The 24,322-nt window shown below is 44.5% G+C and overlaps 1 protein-coding gene across 1 annotated transcript in view; it reads left to right on the top strand.

Annotated features, from left to right (window-relative positions):
* Window positions 1–24,322, top strand: part of SCFD2 (sec1 family domain containing 2) — a 224,057-nt gene that overhangs the window by 25,807 nt on the left and 173,928 nt on the right. Inside the window, exon 3 of the mRNA XM_009940592.2 lies at window positions 7,229–7,356. Coding sequence (XP_009938894.2) covers window positions 7,229–7,356 — 128 coding nt within the window. The remainder of the gene's footprint in view (window positions 1–7,228; window positions 7,357–24,322) is intronic.

Here is a 24,322-nt window from a genome sequence, read left to right on the forward strand (position 1 = left end):
CCATCTGTAAAGTAGATGTATGAATGAACCAGAGAAGTTAAATTTATCTTTTATTTTTTTTATATTAAAAAAAAGCCAGTGCAAAAAGCAGTGCTGTGTTACCATTTACTTTAGCTGGGAGGATTTTTTTTTTCCCCTCTTTGTAATCAATTCCTGACGTGAACTGAATCCTTGGCAACCTTTTAATAATTAAATCTTAAATTTTATTGTCATTCGCTTCACCCGTGGGACCAAAAATACGTCAAATTTTAAGAGTCTGATTTATCTGTGAAGGGGGGGGACAGGGATTCGGCCCCAAGCAGAGCGCTGTAGGTGGACAGAGCAGTTGTGGGGCAGTTTGGGGTTGCCGTCTTGGTTGTGTTTATCAGAACTCCTGAATTGTTTGCTTTGAAGTTCTCCCATGCTCCACTGATAACAGGGAGCGTATTTCTTCCTGGTTTGGAGTATAGCGGTCATGGTTTTGTTGGAACACAACAGTTTGTGTGAAGCACAGGGGTTTTGCAGTTTAAAATTACAGTGTTGTTGTAAAAGCTATTTTGAGATAATTCTTTCACAATTCTGGTCTGTCTGAAATGAGCTTGTGATTTTGTGTATCCTCAGCATTTTTTAGACTTTTGCTCCTATGTCTGTGCAAAGCCTGTCCCATGCTTCATTGTAAGGCAAACCAAAACTTGCTCTCGTGATGCTCAGTAAGAAATTCCAAGAATACTTTCCTATCCCTGTTGGCCTTAAGTCATTGATGGCGTCTGAGTCTTACTTTCTCTTCTTCTCATGGTAAGCAGCAGCCTGTTTTATCATCCTGCATCTGAAAGAGACTGCAAAACTGAAGTTAACTTGAGTGGGTATACAGCATTGCCCTGAAGCATCGGTATCTGTAGGCGTGCCTTCCTGAAGCTAAGTGGAATAGCTTGACTATAACAACCTGCATACAATAACTGTTCCCTCTCTTGTTGCTGCGTTCCTGGCACAGGGGGATCCACACGAAGGTGAAAACAGGGGAGAGGAGCCAAAATCGTACAGTGTTTGTGAATTCTAATGGCAAATAATGTCTTTTTATGAACAAGTCTACTGTATTAGTCCAACTCGTAGTGTACTGCCTTGGTGTGTATACCTGTGTATTGAACTGTATGCCACCTCTAACACTACTTACAAATATTTCAGCTAGTCCAGTCCTGCTTTTAAAATGCCTGACAGCTTCTGTTTTATCTGCCTGCTGTTGAAAAGAAGTGTTTTAGCATAAACTGGTGGCAAAAGGCTGTGAAGAATCTAGTCTATTTGTAATGATTTTTTTTCTTCTGTATCTTTAGAATGCAACTTTTTTTTGAATTAAATATTTATGCTGCTTCTGTCTTGCAGAAAAGCAATCAAATCGTATAATTTGATAATGAAGTTTGATAATTGGTCATATAGGACTATGTTCCCCATAGGAGTACTTTAACAGTACAGAAACATTTATATACTAGGAAATACTCCTAGTTTGGATGTAGTAAATAGCAAATTATATCCCATAGGCAAGGCCTCTAGTTTTCTTTTTGGGAAAGCTCAATAGTTTCCTGAACTAACAATGCAGAAAATTCTCTTATGTGACCCTTCCTGTTGTAGGACTGGGTTTATTTTTTGCTCAAATACCTCATGAAATAGCGAAATATATTCTGAACTGTGCAGTGCGCTTTAATTGACAGATTAATTTCTCATAGCTGCTTCGATCGATTTTTGTAGTGCGATTGTTGCTTTCAAAATCGCTGTTTGCAGAGTAGAAAAACGCAAGTCTCAAAACCTCATGCCTTGCTGAGGCAGAAAAGTTGGTGTTTTAACAGCACTCCCCATGACCTTTAGTGAATCAATTATCTTATCAATCAAATTATGCTAGTATGAGCTAATTAATTAACTTGATCTTGCTGTGACACAGCCTTCCTGGAGTATACACGGCGAGGAGGGAGAGGAGAGAAGGGTCTGTATAAACACCACAGGCAAAGGCTGAAGCTATCAGCCTGCCGTTAGCCCTTTATCTGAGAGGCCCTTGGCGTATAAATCAAACAATAACCGCTCTGTTTTGACTCGGTGCCAAAGCCCACAGCCATGGCTGAGTCTAGAGGAGATCACAGCCACCGAGGGGCTTGAGGGCTTGGAGTCAAACTGGGCAATAACCACTACGTTAGTCAGGAACACGTTTACCTTCTTTAATGCTGCCTGTCGGACTCTTTATTTTTTTTTTTTTTAAGTACCATTTGCATGTTCTAATCACAAAAAGCAATAGATGGAGGGCGTTTTGACACACGTCTAAGTGGCGATGTGAAAATGATGTTCTGAGCTGAGTGGCTGTGGAGAGTTTGTTTTTAAAAAAAGTTTCGCGTGTTTTGCCGTGTTGCAATATTTTCATGAATCTGGTGAGGGTGGTAATACCCGGTTATCCCATATCTTCTGCAGTTTTCTGCAATACCAAGATGACATTAGCTTTCTGTTTGCCATTTTTTCGAAGGTTGGGGCGGATTGGCAAACAGTTCAAGTTCCCACTGTCTATCACGCGCCTTTAATTAGGCTGAGCAGATTTGCCAGCCATATAAAATGTCCAACAGCAGGATTACAGTCTGCTGCTAAGGGTCACTTTAAAACTTCAAAAAGTTGTCATTTTACAAATAAAAGGTGTTAGTCCCTTCTGGGGGATGTGCAGTTTACAGTTATTTATATATATATATTTATTTATATTTATTTTATTTCTTTATATTTATTTTCTTTGAAGGAAGTATTGCTGCGTCTTCAGCTGAACGCATGCTAGCTAGCTCATCGAGTGCCTGCACCCGGGGTGCCCACAGGCACGCAGCCACGCTAGAGCCTGGTGTCTTGGAAATACCAATAGCTGTTTCTACGTAGAAAACATTCAATAAATTCTATTAGAGCCATTTGATTTTTTTCAGAAGGGTGAAATGAAGAGCGGCTTCATCCTCCGAGTCCAGCTGGGTGCGGGGCAGTGTGGCGATGCGGAGGTCAGCTTTTCCCATCCCCACGGCATTCCCCGTGGCATCCCTGGAGCATCCCCACGGCCTGGAGCGGAGCCTGTTCCCCGTGGAGGATGTCTCTCAATACGCAGCCCCTCGCTCCAGGCTGGTAGCCAGATGGTGGCATCTTGCCACAGGCTTGTTCCTCTCTCCGGTTTATCGACACTCGAATGACACATCGCCAGCAGCGGATTTGTCCGGTGTAGGAGCGGTCTGCTCACCGCCCTGGTGTTGTTCTTTGCATCTTCTTAGAATGGATGTGAGTTATTGCAAAATGCACATTGGCAGAACACTTTGTAGCAGTCACTCTTGCTCAGCTTTGTGGTATCAATGAAGTTAATTTAATCTTTACTGAATTTTTCCCTCCTCCCTTCCTCTTGTGAAAATAAACAGGCGCAGCTGAGCTGTAAAGCTATATAGACATAAGGTGAAAGCTTTGCTGAGACAATAACCACGGAATCTGTGTCATGTTGAGACTACCACAATTTTCCTTCTGATTTTTATTTTTTAGCTGTACAAACACAACTGGTTTGTATGCTGAAGTGCCGTCATTTGAGCTGGTTAATTTTTGAAGCCCACTCGCTGTTATTTTCTGTCACTTACTCAGAGCCTGTGTCAGCGAGTTGCTCTTTGAAATCCCATGGCCCTGGCCAGGTGTAGAAATAACCATGTTTGTTTATTCTTCCTTCTTTAAGATCTTGCTGGTGTGATGTCCTCCACCTGGTTGCTTGCCATTTCTGATGTAGGCTGGGCGTTCACCTCACCCCAAGCAGTCTGAAAACAAAACAAAACTGTACGAAGTCATCTTCTACTTTCTCTATTTCAGATACAGGAGTGGGGGAAGGAAACTTGATGTAAATACTGACTTCTCAATTTAACCTTTAAGAAAGCTATGGAAGAGACTCTTGACCTGTTTTTCAGTAAGCCAGGGGGTACAGCAAGGGTTGCATATAACTAAAAAAAAAAGTTTGTTGTACCAGTGTTTTATAACGAGAAAACAGCATGACCTGAATTTGTGCTGTTAGGCAAAGCAGTCTAGGCAAAAATCCAGTAAGAGATAATGTACATGTCAACTTATTTTATCTGTCTTCACTGGAAATTAGGTCATATTAAAATAATTTGCAATAGCTTGCCAGAGACTACAGATGCGGCTGATAATTTTGGTGATTATGGTATGCTGCTTGGACAAGAGTGTTGGACTTGTTTTCCTTTGGTTAATTATGCCTGCTGATTGAAGAAATACATTGCCAAACTAAGATTATAAATGCTAAGGGGGTTAAGAATGGCCTGTTGGGTAGATCTGGAAACATAACCGTAAACGGGGAACACGTAGCCATTGGGTGGACGTGTTTTCTAGTATGGGCTTATGGCTTCTTGACCTTTGGCTCTGGCGTTAGTGACCTGAAAGACCATGTTTTAATAATTTATCAGTAACAGACAAGACCTGGAGCAGTAAGGAAGTAAATATTGTTCTGTACTGGTGATGTGAAGCAAGAGGCGAATCGTTTCAGCCAAGTCTAACGTTGCGGTGCTGTGCATTGGACCCCCCGGGGTCGTACATGTCCTCAGGTTTCTGCCTTTACCTTTGGGTTCGCGTCTCTTCTGAGAGTTTCTTCTCCACTGACCAGCGCTTGGTTTCACCTCTTTCCAGACTACTCCTACTCCTTTCACAGAATCACAGAATCACAGACTGGTCGGGGTTGGCAGGGCCCTCTGGGGGTCACCCAGCCCAACCCCCTGCCCAAGCAGGGTCACCCAGAGCAGGCTGCACAGCACCGCGTCCAGGCGGGGCTGGAATATCTCCAGAGAAGGAGACTCCACAGCCTCCCTGGGCAGCCTGGGCCAGGGCTCCGTCACCCTCAGAGGGAAGAAGTTCTTCCTCATGTTCAGCTGGAGCTTCCTCTGCTTCAGTTTGTGCCCATTGCCCCTTGTCCTGTCGCTGGGCACCACTGAAAAGAGTCTGGCCCCATCCTCCTGACACCCACCCTGCAGATATTTAGAGGCATTTCTAAGGTCCCCTCTCAGCCTTCTCTTCTCCAGGCTGAACAAGCCCAACTCCCTCAGCCTCCCCTCGTAGGAGAGATGCTCCAGTCCCCTCACCATCCTCGTAGCCCTCCGCTGGACACTCCATGTTGCTTTCAAAGGCCTGGCAGCCTACATTGACAGGACTGATCAACGCAGGGTGTGGAAAGGGAGAGCAGCAAGCAAGGACAACAGAGAGAAAAATGGTGCAACCTCATCACGTGCATTCTGACTTTTACTGAGCGCTATAGATGCCTTTGGGATGAATCTTCCACACTTTACTGTTTGTTAAATATCTTTATGAAGTATAGGGGTGAGAAAGATGAGACCACAAAAACCTGTGCAAAATTTGGGAGACTTTTATTTTAGGTTCCTTATGTTGCTTGTTTTAAAGTCCTGGTGTCTGTGTGAGACTCTCTGCTCGTATTCGTGGTGATGAAGAGAACTGGGAAAACCAGAACAGGTTAAAACCTTAGAAAACAGAAGCTTGACTTTTCTTCCAAATAGGGGGGAAAAAAAGTCTATTTAAAACTAGCTTCCTGCTGGTTCAGGCCTGATTCCTGGTGTCTGTAGGTTTGTATTTGGAGCTGCGTGTCCAGGAAGGGAGAAGTTAACAGGCAGAGTGGTGGCCTCTTGCAATCCAAACCTCAGGCAGGATTGTAAATGATGGGGAGACGAATCCTGTGAATGTGATGTGAACAGGGTCGACAGGCTGCCTTTAAATGTGGTGCTGGGTGGGTAGGGCTGAATCGTAATAATTGAGTGGATAATCTGTAAAAATAGCATGCCCAAGGATCCATTACTTAAGGGAGATTGTGCTGAAGCATCTAGTTGCTTTGGAAATCTTGCTTCTCTCTTGCGCTGTCATAGGTTACAAATCAGCCTGCTTGTTCTTGTGAGGAATCCCCTCGGAGCTGCTGCCCACGCAGCATCGGTTCTCGGAGCCCACGTGGCGATGGAGGAGCGGGAGCTGCTGCAGATGCCCTGGCTGCCGTGGGACGTGCTGCCTCCCGCCTCCGTCACGGCGGGGAGGTCCAGCTGCACTGTGTGAGAGAGAAATGGGAAGGTTGTGTCAGGTCGTTTGGATTTTTCCGTTCCTAAAGCGTGGCAATAGGAGGAAATTTGCTCTTCCTCTTCATTCGTGGTTTGGTCAGAAGAAGGGGAGCTCGACCTTCTTGCCACGGTCCTTCCACCCGCTCGGTGGGTTCCTGGGATGACAGGAGCGGGGCTCGGCGACCCTCTTACCTGGTTTGGGAGAGAGTGCAGATTTGTGGAGTGCAGCCTGTAAGCTGTGAGCACAGCTGCTCTGGAACGGGTGTCCAGTGAATTGGTGGGGTTTTCTGTTTTCCGTGAAACAAAGCTGGTTTTGGCATGTTTATAAGCATGTTGTAAATGACATCAAAACGTATTTGGGAGTTAAATGTCTCCTGAGGAAAAAACCAGAGGGAAGCTTTTTCTTTAAAAAAGAAAATAAATAAAAAAACATCCAATTCAATTAATCCCAATGGGTGGCTTTAGCCCCAGGCAAGGGTTTTTTCTCCCTTCTCTTCCCCCCATGGAGAAAACACTGAATTCATTCACAGCTGCAACAAATGCAGTGTCCTGGAGAAGAGAGAACACAGACAGGGAACAGAGTGCAGATGAGCCACATAAATTCCTCATTTAAGCTTAGCAACAGCAACAATAAAGAGGAAATCTGTAAATACAGAACCCAGAAGGACAGTTGCATTCTGCTATGGATTATTCTTTTCATGTAAGGAGAATCCATGAAACCCAAAGTGACAGTTGTTCATCAAGTCATACCAACAGCCGTCAGCGTTGGAAGTATTGGCTTTGGGATTTAAACTCTCCTGGGGAAGTTAGAGCCCGTCCTTTCCACAGCTTTTTGGTAACTGAAGAAGTTTGGACTGTTTCTGATATTCCCGTGGTTGAAGAGCAGTGGTTGCTTTGAGGCTGACGTGCTCATTTATTCCATGTGAATTCTAACGCTTTATAATTGGTAGCAAAAGATTCTACACTTTTTTCTGTAAAACCATAGCAGCTATTCGGCTACGAAAAATCAGGCTTTTATATCACTTTATTTTTGCTTGCATCCTGCCCACCTCAGAGGACTTGCTAAGTAGAAGCACTCGTCTTAAAATATAAATGTTGTCTTAAGCTTACTCCATTATTCAAGCAATGTTTAGTGTAACCTTGTCATTTTCTTACAGCGATCCAGCTGCCAGAGCTCTCTGGGAGTCCTTCATGAACCTCAAGCAGAAGGAAGCTGTGATGGAGGCTCGGAGACACCTTGTGGAAGCTGCGAGCAGAGAAAATTTGCCGATTAAGATGAGCATGGGTGAGTAGCATGACGTAGCCTTCCCTACATAGCGATCGCGTGAAAGATGATGTCAGCTCCTCTTCTGCCACTGAACCCCCCCGGGGAAACCTCGTCCCATCCTTGGTTCATCCCCGTCCTTGTCAACGGCTGCAGGAGAGCGTCGTGGCTGCCATGGGATCTTTCTGGTATAGAAGTGAGAGGCAATTGTTTTCTTTCAAATAAAACAGCCTTAAAAAGATTGAAAGCAGTGGTGAAAAAATGGAGTTCTATCAAGGAGGGCTTTAAAGGCTTGCAGATGGTTAGCGGTGCTGCTTGCCTTTATTCTGCACAGCAGAAGAATTTGGGTATTCCTAAGAAGTCAGCAGGATTTGTGTCCTGAAAGCAGCTGCTCTGATGGAAGTCGTGCAGGTCTTGCATGTGATTACGTTATACAGGTCGTGGTTACATTCCGTAGGTAGTGAGGTTTGTGGGAAGTAAGGCTGCCTGACTCGAGAGACTTTCACCTGAAAACCACGTCTGGGCACCTGGATTCTTCAAAATATTAGAGGTAGAGAGTATAACGTAATGACTTTCAGTAGCTTTTTTAGAACCTCATTCTCCCCATATACCATACTCAGTGAAATGCAGGAATTGATATATTGTTAGGCCTATAAAAACTGGTGTTGCTCTATACCACAATAATTTTTTGCGCTTTGTGTACTCCAAGACTATTTTATGCTGAACTTTTCAACAAGAGAGAAAGGTCCTCATGGAATCAGAGCAACAGTCTGGGACTCCAGAGTCAACTGCCAAGATATTGTAGAAGAATTAGATGTACAGCCAACTCATGAACTCTTAACAACTATAACATTTCATGGGTTGTATGGTCTTTACAAATACCTAGAGCATGAATGTAGTAGATTATTGATCAGAAATAGTAGGTCTCTGCAGCAGTAACGCTGTCAGCTGCTTTAAAGAAATGGAACAGGAGCAGCTGTGAGAGGGCTATAACAGATCTGTTTGAAGGAGGTAAGGCACAGTAAATAATAAAATCTTGTTTAAGCTTTCGCTGATTGCGTGTGAGTATTCACCATAATAACATTTTTCCTGTAATATATGCCTTAAAGAAAAATTATTAACATTGAAATTCAGCTTCGTTTTAAAAGTAATTGCTTCCCGTCTTTGAGAGGTGATGATCCATCTGCTACCTTTGCTACTTTGTGTGACTGATGAGATCAGCCACCCCGTGACACTGTGTCCCCTTCCCCTGGTGTCCAGCGGAGGCTGCGGTGACCCGCTGCTTAATCCTGTTAGCTGACACTTACTGATGGCAGCCTGAACGCCTGACGTGCGTGGGCCCAAGATGGTGCTGGGTAGAAAGATTTAATAGCGGGTGGTGAAGCAAATTTCTGACACTGTAGTTCTTGGGACTTGTTTTTTGTTGAAGTGTAGCTGTAATTTACTGATGTTTATGGAACTTTGCTGTTTATTTTGTGAATTTTGTGTTTGTCTTGCAGTAGAATCACAATCGGTTGTTACCTTTGTAGTCCAACTTCAAAGGGTGAAACAAAATTTGAGGCATTCTTGTAAGTGATAAATAGGGATAAAAAGAGAAATGAGGAAAGGAGAGCACTACAGTCACCAAAATCAAAACCTCTTATGGAGCATAAATGCAGCAAACCTGAAACTCACACCCAGAGCTCACACTGGCCGATGACACGTATTTATTAATGACTTTTTTAGAACAGATCTGCATCTTTACAGCATGCATTGCTCATTCATCGTGCTACAGAACACCTTAGTTCTCTGTAAATTGTATTGTTTATCAATTGCTGCTTTGGCTGAAAAGGAAAAATTCTGGTGGCCTGTTCTGGTTGGGATTGCTGTGTTCGGTCAAAAGGCAGCTCTGATATGTGGCAACACTGGCTTGAGAGAAGGGAAATGCTTTCACTCTGCTCTGTGCTTGGGTTTGAGTTTTTATCATTATACCCCAGGTTCTGCCTGTATCTGAAGATCTTGGTGTATTGCACACTGGTTTTCCTAACACTTAGGGTATTTTCTGAGTTCTTATGGCCCTAATGTTAAATGTCAGAGAGTTTTTCTAGCATGAAAGTTGCTTCCTCCTCTCTTTACTAAAACCAGCTGTGTCAGATGGTAAGAGTGTTTTCCTTACTACTACTCTCTTGCTTTTTTTTTTGTGCCCCGGGAAATAAGGAGTGAATTACATTTGAAAGCAAAGCTTTGAATTCCATTTGGTGCAGCCGAGCCCTCCTGCAGTGGCCACCTGCCCAGACAACTGCATCGCGTGTGACGCTGGCGGCGCAGGAGCCCTGTGCGGGTACGGGAGACTCCATCCCATCCCCTTCCCATATTTTTGATGCACAGAAAATAAAATCCTGTTGTTTTCTGGACTTTGAAAGGCTGCCCATTGCTCCGAGATGCGCGTGTGGTTGCCCACGTTTGCCCTGCAAAGCGATGTGCCTGCTGCCCAGCTTGTCACCTTCTCTGCCTGGCTGCACGTGGCAGGAGCCCTGACCGCCGTGGGAGGACCCACAGCTCAAGCTTGCACTTACTGGGATCTTCCGAAGGTGTTGTAGAACCATAGAACCGGTTAGGTTGGAGGAGACCCAGAGAGTAGGAGAACTGTAGAAGGGGACACATGTCTTCTCCCCAACACCCCCAAACATCTGCCAGACGGCTGGGAACTCTATCTTCTCCCGTTGCAGTCAGCAGGGATGGAGAGAGGAGAGTTTTGAGGGAGGAGAAGAAAGAGAATTGTAGAATCATTAAGGTTGGAAAAGACCTCCAAGATCATCAAGTCCAACCGTCAGCCCAACACCCCCATGCCTGCTAAACCACGTCCTGAAGTGCCACATCTACACGGTTTTTGAACCCCTCCAGGGATGGGGACTCCACCACCTCTCTGGGCAGCCTGGTCCAATGCTTGACCACTCTTTCACTAAAGAGATTTTTCCTAATATCCAATCTAAACCTCTCCTGACGCAAAATGAAGGAAATCAACAATTTTGGCCACATTTTTTGAGCTGAGTAGATCGGAGCACTGCTTTCAGGTGCTCTTGATTTTCATACTGGTTTTACTAGTTCCATCAAGGAAAGTGGTCGTGGGGGTGTCTGGAAGTTCTGCTGGCTGCTTCAGGAGGGTTCGGTGTAGAAAGAAGGCGGCTGGAGGTAGGGTGAGCAGAGCTGGCAACATTTTGTTGAAAGTTTTGGTGGGTGGATTACTGGAGCAAGCCCAGTTTCAAATGTAAGACCATCTCCACGGCATTCAGAAATAGAGTGGGATTCTCTCCTTTTACTGTAGCCGCCTCATACTCAGGTTTTCAGGTGAGCCATTAAGAGGCCTTATGCCGTCCTCGGGGAAGACTTGCGTTTTTTCTTTTTTTCTTCCATTTATGTCTGAAGAAAGCGTGTATTTTATCTGTCATTTCGCTTTGAGTGAAAGAACCACGTTGTTGTTACTAATCTCAGTGAGTGACACAGAATCACAGAATCACAGAATGGTCGGGGTTGGAAGGGACCTCTGTGGGTCACCCAGTCCAACCCTCCTGCCAAAGCAGGGTCACCTACAGTAGGTTGTAGAGGACCACGTCCAGGCGGGTCTTGAATATCTCCAGAGAAGGAGACTCCACAACCTCCCTGGGCAGCCTGGGCCAGGGCTCCGTCACCCTCAGAGGGAAGAAGTTCTTCCTCGTGTTCAGCTGGAGCTTCCTCTACTTCAGTTTGTGCCCGTTGCCCCTTGTCCTGTCGCTGGGCACCACTGGAAAGAGTCTGGCCCCATCCTCCTGACCCCCACCCTGCAGATATTTAGAGGCATCTCTAAGGTCCCCTCGCAGCCTTCTCTTCTTCGGGCTGAACAAGCCCAGCTCCCTCAGCCTCTCCTCGTAGGAGAGATGCTCCAGTCCCCTCATCATCCTCGCAGCCCTCCGCTGGACTCTCTCCAGTAGCTCCTCATCTTTCTTGAACTGGGGAGCCCAGAACTGGACACAGCACTGCAGATGGGGCCTCACTAGGGCAGTGTAGAGGGGAAGAAGAACCTCCCTCGACCTGCTGGCCACACTTCTCTTGATGCATCCCTAGCAAGCTGTTCCAAACTGTTCGTTGCAAGCATTTTAAAATCCTATTTCTTTTTTAAAGAGGAACTGCAAGTGTCGGGAAACCGCATCACAGAGGGAGACAAAGTGCCACCTGACGGTCCGTAAAACCAACGAGAACGCAGAACTGTGGAGCTACTTTGCCGTTTCCTTGCGAAACAAAACCTGGACTGTACGGCTGTGCAGCGGATTTGATTTTCTGAGGTCAGCCCTGGGGAAGGCAGGCAAAGCACTGTGCGGAATTCCAGCCAGCGTGAAGGCTTTACGTGTGCGACGTCCGGTTTTCTTATTGGTTAATCCGTTCCATCCACAAATACATAACATGGGTATATGTTTTTTTGAGGATGTAATTTCCTGTGGAGCTCAGTAATGCTGCCAGTACTGACTTTTGGTATTGCTTACTGCGAGCATGCTGACATGGAGCCCCTTTTTACAGGATGCTGTAAATGCACTGAAACCATGTTACCAACGCAGTGGTGACATCCAAGTTTGGCCTTAACCCTTTCAGCTAAATACATTTCCCAAAACAGCGTGGGTTTGCATGTAGACAGGTGGAGCTGCAGTTTGGCAGAAGTCCAGTTTAAATAAAGAGGTATTAAATACACACACACTCTCTCTTTAAAAATAAAACAAACTGCAAGAAAAACAAACAAACAAACCCCAAGAACAACCAACAACACAAAAACCCAACAAACAATGCTTTTTAAGAACTACATCAGCTCCATTTTGCCTCTGAGGCAACTGCAGTTCTGCTTTGGATACCCAGGTGAACGCTGGTGGATATCTGGAGAAAATAAATATCTGCCGAGTTCTGGTCAGAGATCCCCTTGTGTAGGTGTAAATGTGTAGGTGTAAATTACTCTGGCATAATAAAAACTGAGAAACTTGTTTAAAGGATTAAGTCTGCTTTTGAAAAGCTCTTTGGAAGACAACGTAGAAGATGGTTGGAATAGCTTCCTGGTGAGATTTACAGCATTGTGCATCAAGAAGAGTGTGGCCAGCAGGACGAGGGAGGTTCTCCTTCCCCTCTACACTGCCCTGGTGAGGCCTCATCTGGAGTACTGTGTCCAGTTCTGGGCTCCCAAGTTCAAGAAAGATGAGGAGCTACTGGAGAGAGTCCAGCGGAGGGCTATGAGGATGATGAGGGGATTGGAACATCTCCCCTACGAGGAGAGGTTGAGGGAACTGGGCTTGTTCAGCCTGGAGAAGAGGAGGCTGAGAGGGGACCTTATCAATGCCTACAAATATCTGCAGGGTGGGTATCAGGAGGATGGGGCCAAGCTCTTTCCAGTGGTGCCCAGCGACAGGACAAGGGGCAACGGGCACAAACTGAAGCAGAGGAAGCTCCAGCTGAACCCGAGGAAGAACTTCTTCCCTCTGAGGGTGACGGAGCCCTGGCCCAGGCTGCCCAGGGAGGTTGTGGAGTCTCCTTCTCTGGAGATATTCAAGACCCACCTGGACAAGGTCCTGTGCAGCCTGCTCTGGGTGACCCTGCTTGGGCAGGGGGTTGGACTAGATGACCCACAGAGGTCCCTTCCAGCCCCTACTATTCTGTGATTCTGTGATTCTGTGAATTCAGGTGAGACTGTAAATACTGGAAAGGGATTACTTCTGCTCAGCTCTTACAGCAAGTGACTGTAAGGAATTCTGCTCCGAGGCAGCAGCCTGACTTACAGTCCAGCGGAAAGGCTGCTGTTTTTTCCATTCCTCGACTTCCCGTTCCCTTCTGCCTAGGTCTGATACATATCTTAATCATCTTCGGAACGTGGCAGCCCATGAATCTCTTGCTGAAAGCTTGGCTATTAGCATAGCATTTGGCAGTGGTAAAAACTTTGCTACAAATGTTCTTTTGTGGCTTTAGAAACACCCGTGCTCCTCTGTTTGAAAAGAGCACAGTAAACCTTGATAGAGTCTGAATTCCTTTATTGTGTCTTTTTACTGGCATGGAGACTGAGGAAAGTGGAAGCGCTGGTGTCGCAGCAGAAACAAAGCGCAGTGTGCTGTTACACGAGCCCTTGTTAGCAGAAGAAAAGCCTTTTGGTTGCTTTCCATTTGAACTCTGCAAACACAGTTTTAAAAATCAAGCTCACTGCAAAATTAGCAAAGCCTCACGCTTCGTGCTGTAAAGAGGAGTACTGTCACTTTTTCAGATGGGCTGGTTTGTATGGCTTGAATTGAACTCTAAAGGGGAAATGGGAAGATCCTGAAATTTTAGCCTGGAGATACGAGATAACGTTTTGAGTTAGAAAAGTACCTTAAAATGGATGGGAAAATGTAGGTGAATACCTTATCTAAAAACATAAAGAATATAAAATGTGCTTTTTTTTTTTTAATGAAAAGTTGCATTGGAGTGTAACAGCGTTTAACATGCTATTTATTCTTGACAAGATCAATGTTAAAATATTGAAGATTCAATACCATCAATTCCTGGAATAAACTGTAGGGATAAAAGCTACCCTCTAAGAAAAAGAGCTGTAATAAAGTACGTAAGTACATACATGTCTTTCCAGATTAATCAAGCCTGATCTCAGATACCTAAAATCCACCCTGGCCAACCATTAGGATGGACAATTGTGTGGTGGAGACAGGTAGTGAGACAACATCATTCTGGGTCTGAGATCCTTACGAAGGAGAAGGCAGGTGAGCATCACAGGGCTGGAAACAGTCTGTGGGGTGTTGGCATCCCTTCTGTGGCAGTGATGGGTGCCTGCGTGACAGCCGGGCTTGGACACGCTATGGCCCCCCGTTACGCAGAGTGCAGATCAAATTCCTCCTTCTTGGCATGTTTGTGTGCATTTCTCTGCCTCTTGACCTGGTCTCCAAACCCATCAGGAGAGCAAGCTGCCCCTCCAGGCATCCTCGGGAAGCGGGAGGCTTCCCGTAGCAACGTGACTGAGACAGGCCTGGCTTAGCCCGAGGAGTCCCGGATTCCTGCCGGTGGGTCTCGCGGTGCTGCTCCGAGGGCTCGCTGCTCTTCTCACGGCGTTTTTCCAAGGAGAGGGGACACTGCTTGTCTCAGACCTGGACTCCCTTCATTGCGCAGCCTGGATCCTGAGCAGGCTCTTTGCTTCATCAAAAGAAACAGAAGTCCTGCAGTGCGGGACTATCTAGCCAAGCGGATTTGTTTTTTCCAGCCTGTTGCAATACCGAGTTCCTGATTTCTCCCTGTAGTGCAACTAAAAATGTAGTCTTGACCTTTGGGTTGTTGGGACATTGAAGCAAATGTTCTCAGTCTCAGTGATGGTCAATATAGCAGATGTTTGGTTGCGTCATTCAGCCCCGGAGGCAGGAAGGCTTTTCGCTCCTCAGTGTGCTAAATGTTTTTGAAGAGTTTCAAGTGTTTTGGATCCATTCTTTAAATTTAGAGGGCTTCTGTGTAGGCCTTTGCATTCTCAGGGGAGCACCTTTCGAGTGCAGCGGGGTTAGGCTTTCCCCGATAACTCTTCATGAAGATGGTCTTTCTGAATAGTCACTGCCGCAATGAGAACTGTAGAAAGGAGTTGATACTATGGCTGTTTACACCAGGATGAAGTTCAGGGTTCCGACCTTGTTGTGTATGATCCGAGTGTTCACCTAACCAAATAGATCCCATCTTCTGATAGTCATCTGATTTTACCAGCCTAGGACAGAGATGTTGCTCCAAGCTCCAGATGTGCAGAGTATGTAGCCTTCTGCTGTTTTTCTTAAGCAACTAAACTTCTCAGGTCATCTCTGTAACTCACTAGATGTAATAGAAAGGATGAAGGATACTGATATTCCTGCCAATGAAGTTCTCTTTTTTTGGGGAGATGTGACAAAGTAGCTGAGGTGGAGAGATGTTCAGGAGCAGACCAGTTTGGTTTTCGTCAGTCAATGACAGTACCTTTGTATGTAACGTTGCTTAGAAGCATCCCCAGCTTGCACTAATCATGGTGCTTCTTTCAAAGATGGAAACTGCTGCTAGTGTGGAGGCAACAGTGTGGCAGAGGCTTGGTGGTAAAGAAGAAGGCACGACAGTGGTAGAAAGCTCATTTTGAGAGCACGTCCTTTCTTATCAAGCACATTCCAGAGACAGAATTCTGTAATATGAAGTTAACTGAAAAGGCTTGGCAGAAAATTTGCCCTTTTTGACGAGTGCCTGCAGCTTAGCACAGGATGAGCAGTATCAACAAATATGGATGAATTGTAGAAGAATTTTGGGTTGGAAGGGATCTCTGGAGGTCATCTAGTCCAACCCCCTGCTCAAACCAAGGACTGCTTAAGAGTTAGACGAGATGTGTTGGACCTTGTTCAGATGAAGTTTGAGTGTGTCAAAGGATGGCAATTCCGCAGCCTGCCTGGGTGGGTACCTGGCACCGGTCTTAAGCTCGCTTGTGGCAAAAATGTTCTCCTTTATGTATGGTTTGATTTTTTTTTTGCTTGCTGTAGTGTGTGGTCGTTGCTTCTTGTCCTCTCACTGCACACCTCCAAGAAGTCTGATTTAGTCTTCTCTGTAATCACTCCTTAAGCCCTTGAAGACAGCGAGTAGGTCCCCTCCCTGCTTTCATTTCTCGAGACTAAACAAGCCCATCTCCTTCAGCCATTCCTCGTGCATCATTTTCTACAACCCCGTAAACCATTTTAGTGTCCTTCACTGGACCCACCCTAGCGCGTGTTGTACTGGAGAGCCCAAAAATCCATACAATATTCCAGATGCTGTCGTGTGAGTACTGAATAGAGGGTTATGACCACGTCCTTCGGCCAGCTGGCCGCGTTTGTGCTGATGCCACCTGGCACGTGGTTGGCTTGCCTTGCTGCAAGAGCGTACAGCTGCTTCGTGTTCAGCTCGACGGACGCGTTTCATCCTGAACTTTAGAGGGGTTTCAGTCACAGATCCACTGTTAGACTGTTGCAAATGAAAGAATCACAGGAGAAGTTGAAATAAAGGCTGGGAAAAGAAAAAAAGGACTTTATGATTACTGCAAAGCGGCATGTTGAACATGGCTAAAGGGCTTGCTCGTGTCTGCGGGCACCTATGAAATGTGCTAGTGAGTGCGATTGTTTCTGCAGTTGAAAAGAGAACTGGAAGCTTCTGTGCCCCAAATGTTGAAATGCTGTGCTGGCAAATAATAAATTTTAATCCTCCTTGTTGGATTTTTGCTGAAACACTGGAAATACATAAAAATGAGAGGATTTCCTATGTGCAGTTACTTAAGCTTACTGTTGCTGACTGGTTTTGTTTTAGTTGGGTAAGAGCTTGAGGACTGAGAAAGAGGTACAGTGCCAGGTCGGGACACAGGCTGTAACTCTGTAATACCAATGAGTTTAAAAGTGAAGGGCCTTTTAACTGATGGAGCAGTGCAGTAGATTTCTGGAGGAAGAAGGAAAGTCTGAAGCAATAAAGGCAGCAGTAGGTTCCTGAAGGTTCTTACCCAGCTCTGTCAATCTTGTAGCTGCTCAACTGGTTGAGTCAATTCTTTTAAACAGCTTACCAGTTTCTTCCCTTCTGTCTCTCATCTTTCCCCTCTCCCCTCCTTTAAATGGTCTTTCAGTAGGTTGTGCTCCTTTATGACTTGGGGGAAACACCTCTTCTCATCTACGTGTTACTTCTGCACTGGTTTGTCTGTCCTTAATGGCAGAGTATCAGTTTGACCCCTAAATTGCAGGTTTTTCTGGGAAACATCCACACTAAAATTTATTGGATTGAGGAGAGCAGAGAGGAAAAAAACGTTGCTAGAACATCTGTGTCATTTGCACATCTGCCCTGCAAAAAGTTCCTTGGAATACTGAATCACAGAATGGTCGGGGTTGGAAGGGACCTCTGTGGGTCACCCAGTCCAACCCCCTGCCGAAGCAGGGTCACCCACAGCAGGCTGCACAGGACCTTGTCCAGGCAGGTCTTGGATATCTCCAGAGAAGGAGACTCCACAGCCTCCCTGGGCAGCCTGGGCCAGGGCTCCGTCACCCTCAGAGGGAAGAAGTTCTTCCTCGTGTTCAGCTGGAACTTCCTCTGCTTCAGTTTGTGCCCATTGCCCTTTGTCCTGTCTCTGGGCACCACTGAAAAGAGCTTGGCCCCATCCTCCTGACACCCACCCTTAAGATGTTTGTAGGCATTTCTAAGGTCCCCTCGCAGCCTTCTCTTCTTCAGGCTGAACAAGCCCAGCTCCCTCAGCCTCTCCTCATAGGAGGGATGTTCCAGTCCCCTCATCATCCTCGTAGCCCTCTGCTGGACTCTCTCCAGTAGCTCCTCATCTCTCTTGAACTGGGGAGCCCAGAACTGGACACGTTACTCCAGATGGGGCCTCACTAGGGTAGAGCAAAAGGGAAGGAGAACCTCCCTCGACCTGCTGGCCACACTCCTCTTGATGCACCCCAGGATCCCATTGAAGCTTAACTGTGAAGACAAGAAGAATGGTGTGGAACGTGCAACCCCGCTGGGTTCTCCTGCTGCAGCAGCAGCTACGGTGTTGGGAATGGGTTTGGAAGTGGTCTAGGGGGTTAGGGCCTGCCCGCTGGTTGGAGGAAACGTGCCGGATTTAGAGAAGGCAGCTGCGATAGGTGATGTGAAGTGCGCTCGTGAAGAAATGAAATACATTTTGAACAGAACAGGTCAGCAGAGATGTTTTACTCCAAACCTGAAATTACTCCGAATAGTATTGGGAAAAAAAACATAGAAGTTTTGTAAAGCGTCATGGACTTCCTCTATTGCAATGTGTTTGTTTGGAGGCAAAATTCCTCCCTCAGTGTTTTAGGAAGGTGTTCCTTGCGGGTGACTGTAAACGGCTTTTTGCTGTTCTTATTTAGGAGAGATTGCTCAGATTTGTTCTGAGTGGTGTGGGCTGGTTTGGGTTTTGGTGGTGTTTTGGGTTTTTGGGTTTTTTTTGGCAGAGCGTTTTGGAGTTTTTCGTGTGTTTGCTTTTAATGACTAGACTGCTGCATTATGCATCTTGTGAATTTATCTTAAAAAACCAAGAAGTGTAAGATTGGGACTACTCACGCTTATTTTAAGTGAAACGAAGACTTCACTTGGCTCTGAAGTAGCAAGTACCATGTTTTGCCCTAAGCTCTTGTTATATTTTTAAGGTTTTTTTTATTCTGTAACTTAATATTCTTGCAGAAATAACCCTTCCTAGATGAAGTTAGTATACAAAGGTTTAGTAAAGCTATTTCTCTCTTCTTGTAGCCTTGTTGTTGCTCAGTGAGTAGCCTGTGCGTGCTGAGCAGTCTCTGGTGGTGTAAGACGGGTAATGGTTCCAGCCCCAATAAAATTGAGGTATGTCATATGTGTGTCTCATACCTCGTTTACTTCGCACTTGGCTGCTATAAAACAATTAGCAGATGGAAGTGAAAAATAGAACCCTGCGCAGCGAGGCGAAACAGGGAACTGTGCCTCTGGTACGTTATCTTTGATTAAATTGTCGTTGGCACATGGATGCAGGGCTGTTTGCCGACCCTCGCTGTTCCGCTAGAGAAGGGAGTGTGGTGACAATGGTCTCTCTGTGGGTCTGGAATGTTTTGTTTTTTCTTTAAATCTCAATTTTTGTTGTAGACAGTAAACCCAAACACTGAAATATGAACTCGTGGCCAGGTCTCTTTCCATGCCTGGTTGTGATTAGAGCTGAAGATAATTCTTAAAAATTTAAAAGAAAACAGAAGCGTGTTGCTCTTGCAGGAGTTCTGCAAATATTTCATTATTTATATTCTTTGCTAATGCAATACTGCAAAGCTTATATTAACTTCAGTCTGAAGTCTTTTTGTCTTGATAAAAGTACTGTGAAAAGCCTAGATTAATGTGATCTTTCTCTAGGCTATATCATAATGTTTGCAATAGGTGGGACTAAATGTCAGTGTACAGATGAACGTTTGTGAAGTTTAAAAACAAAGATTTAATGTAAATGTACATCATTATTAATTTTTACACTGTGCATGTTTAAGAGGAAATAAATTTGTGGGTTAAAAGCTTAAAAATTTAAGTAACATTTACTTGCAAATATATTTAGTTTATTTTAGGGCATGCTTAAAGGATTACCACGAATGTGAAGCTCCACTCCTAATAATTACAGCTGTGCTTTACAAAGTTTATAAAAGATTTTTAAACTACTGTCTTTTTTTAAGAGTATGCTGACCATGGTTCATCACACAGTCTCTTAAGATAATTTTTTATATTCATTTTGAGATAGTAGAATCAGGTCAAATAATCTCCTTTGAGAACAATGCAGATTGTAAGAAGACCTAATTAATATTTAGAGTTTAAAAAAGTAGCGTATTAGAAATAGGATACGTTGTGGAAATAACTTTATTTGCATAAACTGTGAATTACGGATCTCTGAGTTGCAAACAAGTGTTAAGGTATAGTTAATTCACTTTAAAGCATTAATCAGCTTTTGAATAGATGTAGCTGCTATCTGATGTTTTTTCAGAAACCTGGTATTGTTTTGAGAAGTGTCATAGGTAACAGTACTGCTTCACTGGCTGGAATCTGCAGTGAGTCGCGGTGTTTCTAGCATGTCTGACCAAACAATTCGCATATCAAACAAGCCAAATTGCCCAGGAAAGGCTGAAATGCTGCTTCCAGATTGTGATTACCCATTTAGTCAGTAATGGGTATAAAGCTAGACCAGTAATCCTGCTATATAGAAAGAGGCTGATTTTATATATATAAAAATATATATAGAAAAATAAATACATGTATTAAAAAATAAAGCATTAAAAATACTGGTAGCTAGTTACTGAATAGTGATGCCATTTCCTGAAAGGAAGTAATTGTATTGCCAGCTTCTGTTGTTTGCTAAAATTGATTTGATAATTTTTTCAGATAAACACCACAGATCTCTTTTATTCACTAAGTTTATTTTCTTTTTCCTGATGTTGACTTCTGTTGTATCTTCTCAGTCTTGAAAAGAAATATTTTGAAGTTTTGAATTTGAAGAGGGTTTTTTTTAGGAAAAAAAAGGGCACCGTACTTGTAGACTGTCCATTTGTGATGATCAAGACATGTTTAAAAACACAAGAGCAGGTTCCTTAAGACGCTTTGAACCTGGGTGAATATTGCAATACTTAAATTCTTGTGTTTGACATCAGCAGGAGCGTTCATGGATATGGGCTGGGAGGCGCCGATCCTGGTGTCCGCTGGGCACGCAGCGGAATGGTGGGGCAGTGGTGGACATCAGCACCAAGTACTGTGCTTTGTGTGTCTTAGGAGATGGCAGAAAGGGCTTCAGAAGTTCTTCACGTTAAGAAAGGAGCCATCTAGGTAAAAAAAGGGGGGAGTGAATGTGAAGAAAGTGGCTGAAAGGGATGTAGAAGTAAAAGGCGTGAAGCATCACGGGGAACAGCCTGTGCCAAAGGGTTTAAACCAAAGGTAGAGTACGTGCTGTGCGCTTGCGAATTCTCTGAAGTGTAAGACTTGAGGTGGAACGTGGCAATACAGTAAAACCGTGTGGCTTGCCCGGTGCTTTTATTCCAAGCATAATCCTGTGAGCCTCATCGTTGAGTCTCGCAAAGGATGACTCGTTACACAAGAGACATGCTGAATTACATATGTACATACTCACGCATCGTCATGTTTTCCATCGCTGTTTATTTGCTTACCACCCAAAATGATTGTTACCGTATTCTCAGCTGCAGAAGTCTTCCAGAAATCATCAGAGATAGAATCAGTCCTGTGAATAACGTACAGAAGAGGAGCAACAACCTCCCTCTCTCCAGGACCGCGTGCCAAGAACACGATGAAGCACTCAGTGTCTGGAAACATATGTCTTAGTGCTAACTGAGGACATGCGCAAGCCACCTGAAATCCTTCGGGCATGTCGTTTCAACACAAGTCGATTCGTTTCTGCGAGGAGTTTAAAGCATTCAGGAGATGATTCGACCAAATTTCTGGATTTCAAGTCCTTTTGCAGTCACAGTGAATTACTTTTTTCAAGGATCACTGTTTTTTTAGGGCTGGAGACCTTCTGGTTGGGACTTGACCTAGTACTCGGTATTTATTAAGAGGTGAAAGGCAAGGTAATAAAATATGACCATGGTACGTACTCAGTCAAGGCTGAGAAGGCGATTTGAGAAGCTCTGCTATGCCAGTATTAAACTGGAAGTTTAATATAGATGGCAACCCCTAGGAAGCTTAATTCTGGAAGATAGGATTTCACCTATTTATTTGAACAGTTCTGAAATTTGCTTTAATATATGGGAGGGCAACCAGAGAATATTCTAGGTGCAGGCTAGAGATGGTCGTTACTTTTTTTCATACTGATTTAACGACGAAAAGGGGAAACTGAATGGTAGAGCGCACAAAGGAGGAAAGAAGGGGTTGAAGTGGCCGTGCATTTAAAAACAAAGCTCTGAAAGACAAAAAGGAAAAAATATCAATCTGTATTGAGACACCTAAGCTACCAGTTACATTTGCCAAAGCTTTCTGAATGTGCCGGGAAACTTGAAACTGTGATGGTCTAGGAATAGTAAATCATAACTGGGGTCATATTTAGACATCTGCATTTAGGTGCTTAGAACTGGAAGTCTTGGTGTTTGTGTTCAAGTGCTTTAGTTACATTTGTCCTGCCTAATTGATTAGGTTTTATTTGTTTCCAGGCATGTGAAAGAGTTTTGAAAGAACAGTAGCAGAACTGCTATTTAATCATGGGTTCCATTTTGTGATAAAGACTGAGGCTAAGTAGGAGAGAGGACTCAAACCCCATACGGCACTTGTGTGAATGTAAATGATCTACACAGGAACACTGTTAAAACAAGGATTTAATGATACCATACACATCTCATGATGAATAATAGACTGCTTTTGCAATAACTCAATGCCACAGCTGATCAGGCTGAAGCCAAGTCAGGTTAGATGTTCAGACTCACATGGCAAGTGTTAGCTGAGTAATAAATAGAGTCCAGCTTTATTTGCTCTGAGTATATACCTCTATTCCAGAATTTTTTAAACCTTGGTGTAGCTGTAACCACTGTCACTGACTCCAACGTCCTTGAGAGCCGCTGCTGCACACGCCTCCAGACAAGTGACAGGAGAGCGGCTCTGCACACCTGAAGGTCCATCACTCTGGAGTGACTGGAGATGCACCAGAAGGCCCGTGACGGGCAAAGAAGAGTGGCTGACCTCCGATGCCTGCGTCCTGCGAAGGTGGCAGGAGGAACAGGGGTCAGGAGGGGCCAGTGAGGAAGGAAGGCTGGTCGCAGCTCTTCCTCAGTGGCATCGCGCTGCTGGGGCCGGGCAGCAGGAGGCTGGCATTGGGGTGTCCTTCTGGGGATGCTCGGACCCCCAGGACGGGCTTACCTTGGGATTGCTGCAGTGGGGACTTGCTGTTGGTGCTCATACCCGTGACCGTGGGGTTACCTGGGTGCTAGTGCTCCTGCAACAGAGAAGGGAGAGAGGCTATGGAGCAACCATCAGCCCCAGAGCAGATGGGTTTGTGTTTGTGGGAGAGGAGCATGCGCTCTTAGAAATAAGCCTGTGACATCTGCGTTCAGTCTGCTGTAAGGTTTAGTGCTCTTCTGGTCCAGAGCCTTATTCTGGAGAAGCCAGCCAAGCAGCATCTCATACTGGCCTACTTTTCATCTCTCCAAAGAACTGGGGAGTAGTTGGCGTTCTTCTCTTCTTTATTAACAATTGAAGGACTGGATGACTCTTGAAGTTAATGAAAGTTGAGGTCAAATTATCTTTGTGGCACTTGCTGTTACTGAAACTTCCTAAGAAGTACAAAAGCATTTGGAGTTAATGATAACATCTGGAGATTACACTAACGAAGAGACATAAGGGGCGTCACCCGTCCTACTAAATCCCTTTCACTTAGTTTGCAAAGTATCCGACTCCCTTAGCAGTACCACTGCCCAATTGGCTTCGTGGAGTATGAGAGCTTTCTGCATTCCTTGCAAGTATCCGGCGTTGGACATGATCAGAGGGAAGCCACTGGGACACGTAGGTCTATATTCTGAAGAGTGTGGACGAGGAAAACAATTTATTTGGAATTTTTCAGCCCTCTACTGCCTTGAAAAATCTCGCCTGTGAGCAGAAGTGTGCCAAGGTCACGTCTTATTCGTGGTTCTGTCAAGTGAAAAATGGACCTCAGCAAAAGTGCTCCAGCCAGTGAAGCTCGAGCTGTGTTCTTGCATGGGATTGAACTAAGTTTAAAGCTATGTGCATTTGGCGGTTCCCGTAGCCTTGGAAAAGCATCCACTTATTTATTCAACTGGTCACAAAATGTACTTTCCTCTTTACTTGTTTTCTTGTCCCTATGGAGATAATTAACTAAGTGTTAGATGAAAAAATAAGGACTGTATGTTTGGAACAGCACATTGATAATTCTGACCTTTGCTCTTCAGACACCTCGTTCATCCATAAATCTTTATGTGAAAAAAAAAATGCACTTTGGGATTCTGAATTTTAAAAATTTACTTCCACCAGTAAATATGTCTTGAAAAATAATTATTTTCTTGAAGCGATGCCTGCATTATGCTGCGTAGACTGCAGCATTAATTTAAAATGGAAAAAAAGTCATGCTGTGGAATCATGTCTTGATGTCTACAAATGTGGTTTGTCTAGTGAACTTTTTGTTTTAACTGTTGAGGTGAAAGCCTTTCTGTTCCATTCTCACTACTCAAAGACAGATTTTTGACAGACCTTTCGTATCAGTTGCTGATAATTTCTGCCACGTTATGTCTAACGTGAGTCATCTGCTTTGCTAGTGGTAGAATTATTTCTTCCCTTCAGTCGAACTGTACACGTCATCATCTGTGCATGTAGCATTAGCATTTTCTATCTGGTGTAGCGTTGCAGATGGTGGTATTCAGTGCTGCTATTCTCATATTTAGCAAAAAAATAATTTATTATTTTTTTTTGAAATACACGGCACATCTTCTGTAATTTGAAAGCTGGCAAAAGCAATCTGTAGTTCTTTTGGGATCTGCCCTGAATTCTGGAAAGC

The sequence above is a fragment of the Opisthocomus hoazin genome, chromosome 5 (assembly GCF_030867145.1).
Source record: "Opisthocomus hoazin isolate bOpiHoa1 chromosome 5, bOpiHoa1.hap1, whole genome shotgun sequence".
Lineage (NCBI taxonomy): Eukaryota > Metazoa > Chordata > Aves > Opisthocomiformes > Opisthocomidae > Opisthocomus > Opisthocomus hoazin.